The sequence below is a fragment of the Mus pahari genome, chromosome 7 (genome assembly GCF_900095145.1).
Source record: "Mus pahari chromosome 7, PAHARI_EIJ_v1.1, whole genome shotgun sequence".
NCBI lineage: Eukaryota > Metazoa > Chordata > Mammalia > Rodentia > Muridae > Mus > Mus pahari.
The window spans coordinates 23,784,896-23,793,941 of NC_034596.1; the positions used below are offsets into that span (position 1 = coordinate 23,784,896).

Consider the following 9,046-nt stretch of genomic DNA (forward strand, 5'->3'; position numbering starts at 1 on the left):
AAAAAAAAAAAAAAAAAAAGAACCATGGTGTCACGTTGGAAAATCCCAGGTCTCAGCACGAGCTGCTCGCTCGTTGTGTGATATGGGTGCGCTCAGAGCCCAGTTCCCAGTCAGCGAGAAGGAGCAGTGGGCTGTGGCGTGCCTAGGATGTCTTCCTCTTTCTCAGTCTCCCTAGTCCACACCCTGCTTTTGCAAAAATCAGTGAAGTTCTGACTTCCTCATTGTCACCTAGTCATCTTGGAACTGTATTATTATTTTTCTTCTTTTAGGTTTCTTATCTGAAAGGTATTTTTGAAATGAGAGCCTAGTGTGTAATGTGCTCTTGTGGACAGAAGCAACAAGGTTTAAGAATGAAGAATTTGATAGCAGCATTAATGGATTTTTCATATCTTTCTTTTTGAAGAATATCAAAGAATATCCCAACAACTAAAGATGTTGAGCCACTTCTTGAAATTGATGGAGATATAAGAAATTTCGAAGTGTTTTTGTCTTCAAGGACTCCAGTTCTTGTGGCTCGAGATGTAAAGACCTTTTTGCCGTGCACGGTAAACCTGGATCCCAAACTACGGGAGATCATTGCAGGTGGGTATTGTAGTACAGCTTATTTTTCTTTAAAGTCCCCAATTTTTTTCATGTTCCATTCCTTCCCTTCCCTTCCCTTCCCTCCCTCCCTCCCTTCTTCTTTCCTTCCTTCTTTCCTTTCTTCCTTCCTTCCTTCCTTTCTGTTTTTTCTTACTTTCTGTTGTTATCTTACTTAACTATCTAATTTTTATCTTGCTTTATGAAAAATGAAGAAATGTGAATGGAGCACCCACAGAGGAATTAGTTAGGATTAGTAGGACTGGGCTGTTGACCTCGTGGGGTGCTGGAGTGTTAGCTATTTACTCTACTGTGTCCTTGTGCTTGTTCGCCAATTTCTCCCCTTAGAACACTGAACTTCTGTTTTTTCACATATAGTCTTGACGTTCAGATGCCACATGTTGTAATTGTCACTCTTTCATCTTCTGTTCTAATAGGGACATCCAAGTTGATCAGAAAACAAAAACAAAACCTTACTTTCATTTTAGGTTTTCAACCTAGTTTATAAATCAGGACTTGAATATAACAAGGGTTAATTTATTTTATGGCCATGCTAGGGACTAAACCCAGGGTCTTGGGCATGCTAGGCAAACACTCTGTCACTGACTTTGGTCTCACCTCTTTTCACTTTTATTTTGAGGTAAGGTCTCAGTAAATTGCCCAAACTGGCCTTAAACTTTTTTTGCATTCTGGTTATAGAGCTCAGACTACCAGATCTGGTTTGCATTTGGGTTTTAGAGAGGCTATTGAGAGGCTGGTGTGCACTGGAGCATGCGCAACTGTGTTGGAACACAAGGGTTTCATGTGATACTGCTCATCAGACCATAATTGAGCTTTCTGGGACTTATGGAGGGGTCACCTTCAATTAGTCCTACAAAGTGTAAGATCTTCATAAGCACACACTGCGCTTGCCCATGTATGGACGCTGAGGGAGAATAGAGCAGGCAGACAAGGGGCAATGAGATGAGGCAGGGAGTGGGCACAGAGGTACATTGGGTGGAGGGATAATTCCTGACTCTCCTTACACAGTAGGGTGATTACCACAAACTATGACCTAATGAGTGTTTCAAGATACCCAGAAGAGGCCATTTCAAATGGTCTCATCGCAGAAAAATGAAGTGTTTGAAATGACGGATATGTCCATTTCCCCAGTTTGAGCATTATGCAATATATACATCTATTAAGGGAGCATATTGTGCCATAAACATGAAGTTATTATGTAACAGCAAAAAATGCCAAGCTCCCAAGTTCTTTTTCTCAGTGTTCACTCTAAGGCTGAGGTGTTTGTGGCTGTGTGCTCTGTATTGAAATGTCAACTTGTCTCAGTCTGTAGGCTCACAGGTTAGCTCACATTGTATGTAGTAGACAAATTTGAGTCTTTTGTTAGCATAACACAAATAGATCTTTTAAAAGTCAAAAATTATAGTGTTTGGTAACAAGAAAGACTCCAAGTGTGGTAACTATTCAAATGGTGAAGAAAAAAACCTCTTTTATGTACATCAATTGGGCTTTTTTTTTTTTTTTTTTTTTCACTTAAAGTCTGTGGACTAGTGAAGATTTCCTGTCAAACTCAACTAGAGTCACTAGCGGTGATGAAAGTATGTCCTTGCTTAGTCCTGGCGGCAGGACTCATCATTAGTGTCCTGTTCTTTTTTGCTTTTTGGGTTGTGATGGAAATTTCAGATGTTCGAGCTGCAAGAGAACAGATTAACATAGGAGGCCTTGCGTATCCCCCGCTCCCTCTGCACGAAGCCCCTCCTCGACCACCTTCTGGGTACAGTCAGCCTGCATCTGTCTGCTCCTCCTCAGCATCTTTCAATGGGCCGTTCCCAGGCGGGGTTGTGTCCCCACAGCCCCACAGCAGCTACTACAGTGGCCTGTCGGGACCCCAGCACCCCTTCTACAACAGGGTAAGAGTCGGCACCTCGGCTTTACAATGTCTCTTCCCGGGGGCACCACCGTTCCGCCGTCTCCGGGCTTGGGGACTGGTTTGGAACTATAATTTGGCTTTAAAATAGGAAAGTGTAAGTACAAGTGGAAGTCTTGGATTTTAGTATGTTCTAGAGTTGTAAAGAGTATGAATGTAAGAATATTGGCTTTTATTTTCTTGTTCCTTTGGTATATTTTGTTATGGCATTCGTAACAGTGATAACTTCCTAGAGTCATTCGTATTCTTAGACATATGTGAAATAATAATGGGCCCATATTACTTGAAGGATCAAATGTTATTGCCAGTTAATTCCACCATAAGCCATTTTAATTTCAAATACCTTTAGTCATATATAATTCTTTGCTTAATACACTATTTATTAACTAAAAAATAAAAGCACAGTTTCCAGTGGTACCCAAACCATGTTGGATGTAGTTGCTCGAAGTGTCTGTTCTCATCTTAATGCCTTAGTCATGTAATGACACTAATGATTTCCTGTAGGAAGACGGATCATGAGCTGTAGTATGCTTTGTGGAATCCTACTTGTAAAATCCATTGTAAGTTTTAATCCTCCTTTTATCCCCGGTTAGTGTAACTTTAGGAAAACACAGGGCTAATATTTATAGAGGACAACTGACTGCAGGACTTTATCCATAGGAGCTGGCAAGGAAGAGTTTGGGATAAGTGTGGCAAAGTAGGAGTTGAGAATTTAAATTAAATTGTTATTTTTTAAATATCTATATTGATAATTAGCTTTGCTGTTTATAGAGCCTTAGAAATGTAATACCATTTTTCTTTGTGGACAAGACAACACAGGAGTAGCCAATAGCACTCATGAGAATGTTTGTTCTCTGTCAAAATAAACCGTGTGGTAGGTGGTGCGGAATACAGATCTGCAGTCACTAGTCTTAAAAATCTGCTGCAATTTTACATAAGGTGGCTCAATTATTACTAATTAAAGGTGTGAAAATATATTTATTTGAAAAAAGTTATGAAACTATGCGGGCATCTTACATTCATCATTCATTTATTTTAAGAGCAATAATGCAATATAATTTTAAAGTAATTATTTTTAAGACATTAAAGTTTCTCTTTTGTTTTTAGGTTTGGTGTCTCTGTTATTATTTAGTGGCATTGTTCACACAGTTAAAAGTCATTCTATCCTCTTAGAGTGTCAAGAGTACAGAAGAGAGGAGTGACCACCTCAGTGCAGTGAGGCCTAAGGAATTCTGACCGTTATGTTTCCAGTCCATAGCATGTGGTGTGTGAAACCAGCTACATGTAAATTCAGAAGTTAAGTCCTGTGTAGCTAGCAGGCTCCCCGTCTTATAGTTTAGAGTGCACTCCGGTGCCAGGGCACAGCTGAGCTCCAGGGCCCCAGCGAGGTTGTCCTTGGAAACACTGCGGCTTGTTTCCAAATGACCAGGGCAGTTTTGAGTCTTATTAACTATTTTTTTTTTTTTTTTTGGTAAGGCAGAGTATTCTGTTAACATTCTAGTCAGCTTTAAAGAAGAATTTGTTAGTTAATACATAGAAACCATGTACAGCAAACTTGTTAAGATGCTAAATATAAAGCAAATGTTTGTGTTAAGTCACAAGGTACAAAACTGGAGCTGTGTTTTAAACCCATGTCTGATGAAGGAGACAGTGTCATTGTCCTAACTCTGGTCTGGATCCCAAGGCCAGCGGGAGCATGAGGCTTGCTTTTGAAGTTTGGAGTTGTGTTGGTTCGTTTCACTTGATGAATCTCATTACACTTTGATTTCTGTAATTGTTCATGCCCTTTTTTTGTTACATGTTTCTCCATAGCCATTCTTTGCCCCATACCTTTACACGCCAAGGTATTACCCTGGCGGTTCCCAACATCTCATCTCACGTTCATCAGTAAAAACGAGTTTGCCCAGAGATCAGAACAATGGCCTAGTAAGTATATAAAGGGGTAACTAAAATATTAATCTCATAAAAGAACATGGATACCATTAAAAGCTCTTTTTCCTCTTCCTTTCTGGAGTAAAAGAGTACAACTTACTGTATAGTTTTGAAAAACAAGCTATTACAAATATAAAATATATGTTTTCATTTCTGGTAAATATCTATGAAAGACTAGCCATCTCAATGAATAAATGTTGAGTTTTTACAACCAGAGATCTCTGGCTTGTAATGCAGTGTTTGCTACCAAAACTTCTCAAACTAGATCTTTATAACTGCTAATTTCTAGTATCTTTTTAAAGGGCTTGCATGTTATCTCTCTGTGCATTTACATCAGCATTACGGCTTAGCAGGTAGAGGTGCAGCACCAGAAAAGCATTCCAGTCTGCTGCAGGGAGTCTGCAAAGTGAGGTTGTTTAAACATACTAGTGAATAGAATTAATCCAAAACAAAACACATCTGTGCAAAATATATTAGGGGATCCTGGTGATAAACTTTAAATAACTATAAAAAACAAGTTCCCTGATAACATAATTTAAGCTACATTTTAGAGTGGTGGAAAGGGAATTTCCGTCAGAGTTATCTGTGTTGTTATCTCAGTATCGTGTTCCTTCATCTTCCATGTCACTCATCCTGCCCTGTTACCCACTCTCCTGTTTTATGTTGCTAGGAAGTAATCAAGGAGGATGCTGCTGAGGGCCTCCCTTCACCCACAGCCTCCTCGAGGGTAATGGAGTAGTCTTGTGGCGTGGAACACTAATGTCTCGTTGCTTCTGCAGCAGTAATGATGTCTTAAAGCATTTGGCACTAACTCACTTATGGTGTGATGGGCAGTGTAGAGTAGCCAAGCACTAATAATTACAGCTCATGACTTCATTCCAGAGCTAATGTTTTCTCCTGCATTTCCCCTTCTCAGAGCTGGGGGGGGGGGGGGCTTGTTTTCTTCAGTAAGGAAGGGCTGCTTCCAGGAGTCATCATCACATGTGTTCAGGTCGATTTTTCCTTAGTGCTGAACGTTGTTTTCCTTTCTAAGTGTTTTTGTTTTTTGTTTTTTGTTTTTTTTTTTTATAAAGTCTATACTTGATGTGATTCTTGTAGAATGGCTTTAAAAGTGTCACACATCACCTTTGACACTAGAGAACACAGGAGCCGGGTGCTGTGAATCAGTACATCCCTAGCTCCTTACTTGCTTCAGGTGTCCCCACCAATGAAATCTTCCTGCAGCACTACTTCCTCCTTCTGTTAGTCGTGAAAATAAACCATCTAGACAGACCCAGCGCTGGCTCAGCATCTAAAGGAAGTTGCTTAACAATACATAAACACACAACAGATTGTAGAGGAAGCCACTAAAATAATAATCCTTCCAGACCTTATATTTAATAAGAAATGCCTGTGATGAGCAGCTGTGAAATCGTACTTTAGTCAGTCAGTATGCAGTTGCCCAGCTTGTGTGTTGTGCTCAGAGTATGTTATCACATGCAAACATGGCCTCTCTGATCTAGACCTATTGTAAAATGCTCTAAGCACTGGAGAATTACAGGCTGAGGTATTACATCCTGAGTTTATCAAGAGCATTTAACTTAACACGTATATTTAAATAGGTGATAAATTTTTAAACCTTCATTTCCTTTTAATTAATCTAGTTAAGAGACAAAAATGGAACCAGTTTGTTGTTTTCAATGAGGAGATGATTCTTAAGTCATTGATATTCTAGCTGAAATGTTTGCGTAATTCAGTTATTTACAAATGACAGGCGTACTGAATCACAGCAGTCCTGTTTGGGTACTTAGGGATTCTATGGCCCATGGAATATCACCATTCTATGCAAAAGTGACTTTCAGTTTATTCAGAGAGCCTTTGCTACAGGGGATTATGTGTGCAATTCAGTTCTAGGGACTAAAATTACTCAGTGAATTTCTTTTCTTTTTCTTTTTCTCTTTCTTTTTCTTTTTCTTCTTTAGGTTTTTCGAGTCAGGGTTTCTCAGTGTAGCCCTGGCTGTCCTGGAACTCACTTTGTAGACCAGGCTGGCCTTGAACTCAGAAATCTGCCTGCCTCTGCCTCCTGAGTGCTGGGATTAAAGGTGTGCGCCGCCATGCCTGGCTACTCAGTGAATTTCTGATGAAAATCCTATATTATGAAAGATTTAATGCCTTTGATGAATACAGAAATACTAGCTCTTCCCATGTACAGAAGTGTAGGCAAACACTTGTAATTAAAATGTATCAGTAAATGGTTTTTTCTGGGTCAGTGAAGGAGAACATTCTACCCGGTTTGAAATAAGGTTTTTTTGGGGGAAGGCAAGGGGAATAATGCAGTTCCTGAGCCGTGCTTAGAAGCTCAATACTAGCACATAAAAGCACCTCACGTAGAGCAGTGTCTGTGTCAGTAAGTAACACACCTCTTCTTCTTAGCACTAAAAGGTCATTTGTAGCCGTAGAGCGGGTAATAGATGCTCACCATGCTTCTTGTGCTTCTAAGAAATTAACAGTGACAACAGTTGGTAACTTGTGTCTAGTAGAAGACTAGGAAAAGCAAGTTGACATTTGTTCAAAGCCAATGAAAGCAGTGGTGGAAATTGAAGAACCTGCCAGTCTTAGGCCTTCTCTTGGTGTGTAGAGATGCCATGACCACAGCAATGCTTATAAAGGAAACATTTAATTGGGGCTAGCCTACAGGTTCAGAGGTTTAGTCCATTATCATCATGGTGGGAAACATGGCAGCATCCAGGCAGACATGATGCTGGAGAAGGAGCTGAGAGTTGTGCATCTGGATTGGCAGGCAGGAGAGAGAGAGAGGGAGAGAGAGAGAGAGACAGAGAAAGAGAGACAGAGACAGAGACACAGAGAGACAGAGACGAAGACAGAGACAGTTAGAGCATGGGAGGGAGGAAGGGGGACAGACTGACAGACTGCTGACTAGGCCTGGCTTAAACATTTGAAACCTCAAAGCCTAGCTCCCAATGGCACACTTTCTCTAAGAAGGTCACACCTACTCCAACAAGGTAACACCTCCTAACAGTGCCACTCCCCTAGTGACCAAGCATTCAAATTTATGGGCTTTTGGGGCTCATTCTGCCACACTGCTAGCTGAACCAGCAGCCAAAGGGAGAGTCAGTAGCCCTTTGTGCTGGGCGCTGCTCAGTCCCAACTGGCACAGCAGGGCTGGCTAGTGGTCTTGTCTCTTTGGCCAGCCTGTCCCACATAGACGTGGTGAGAAAGGCCACTTGCAGATAACCAAGAGCTCAATGAACATTTCAATACAAATTGTGATATTATTACAGACCCATGGTAACATACAAAGAAGGTGAGGCCAAAAAGTTAACCGACTATGGTCTCTGCAAAATTGAGATGAACTCGTCTGCTTTTACCACGCAAAATTTTGACAAACCTTTGTGGAAATAATAAGTTTTCTCACACTAACATTATAGAGGTCGTAGCCTACAAAGTACAGCCAAACCAGCAGCTAAATTATAGATAAATATTTGAGTGTTTCACAAAGTAGGGGCTTGGAATATAAATCCTGTGCTGGTTTTGCTCCCTGTAATTTTATGAGAGAATATGCATGCCAGATCTTGTGAAAGTGAAGGTAATCTTAGACCTGAGATATGCTCTCAGAATGTTAGAGTTGGAAAGGATTAGTGTGACCTCGCCCAAAGGGAGAGAAATCCTTTTTCATAATTGAAGTTTAATCTGCCCTTCAGTTTGTAAGAGCAGCCCCTGGGCCAGTTTCAGGCCTCCCCTTTCTTCCGATGCTTCTTTAGACACAGCTTGGATCTTGGGGTCTGGTCTAGCTTCCACAGAGCAAGTGAAATATAGAGGCTTACACCAGGACACAGGAGCAGGAGCCAGAATGCAGCCAGGCTGCAGCCTTTGTGGTTAATAGGTCATGTGTTACATTCCTGCCCTTACAGAAGCTACCCTGATTCTGTGCTTTACCACCTGAAAAGGCAGGCCAGCTTCTTTGGTCTGATTTAGATGTTACTAAAGCTCAGCATATTTAAGTACATTGTTCCTAAGAATACCCAGGTCCTTAAAGAACTCAAACTGCTTCAGTTGGGTGGAGTTGGTTAGCGGTAAAAAGCAGTGTCCACCCTCACAGTCAGTTTAGATTAGCACAGGTGTTTCACTTATTGATGTTTCTTAGGTGCAAGAGGCATAATTTAAATGATTTTTGAGGTTTTGCCCATACATCTCTTAAGGACGGGGATGATCTGGGAATCACATAGGCAGTCCTGTGAACATAGAGTACACTTAAATAGACTAAGGCAGCTACACCGTCATTAGATTGGATTGCCATAACATGGTCTCAGGTTGACTGAAGTGCTGTGAGCCTCCTGACTGTGTTAGGGAATTTGAAGCTTTTCTGGACGATTACACTACTCTCACCATCGTGTCCTTTGGCCTCTACATAGATTTGAGCTGTGTGGTCCCACAGAGATGTGAATTGCTTTGAGGAAAATATTTAGAAAGTTCACAAAACACTCTTAGAAGGCATTGTCTAGAAATACTGGAAAAGGAAGAATGGTTTGTCATAAATGCATAAATGTATAGTAAAAGTAATACACATATTACACACACACACACACACACACACATATATATATATAT

At 40.7% G+C, this 9,046-nt stretch overlaps 1 protein-coding gene across 18 annotated transcripts in view; it reads left to right on the forward strand.

The window, feature by feature from the left end:
• Positions 1 to 9,046, forward strand: part of Kidins220 (kinase D interacting substrate 220) — a 91,003-nt gene that overhangs the window by 63,675 nt on the left and 18,282 nt on the right. For 9 of the 18 annotated variants that reach the window (XM_021202017.2, XM_029541012.1, XM_029541011.1 and 6 more), the window contains exons 23-26: positions 404 to 582; positions 2,263 to 2,489; positions 4,319 to 4,432; positions 5,109 to 5,165. In XM_021202017.2, the coding sequence (XP_021057676.1) occupies positions 404 to 582; positions 2,263 to 2,489; positions 4,319 to 4,432; positions 5,109 to 5,165 (577 nt within the window). The remainder of the gene's footprint in view (positions 1 to 403; positions 583 to 2,262; positions 2,490 to 4,318; positions 4,433 to 5,108; positions 5,166 to 9,046) is intronic. The other 9 variants (XM_021202027.2, XM_021202028.2, XM_029541010.1 and 6 more) reach the window with 2 other exon arrangements.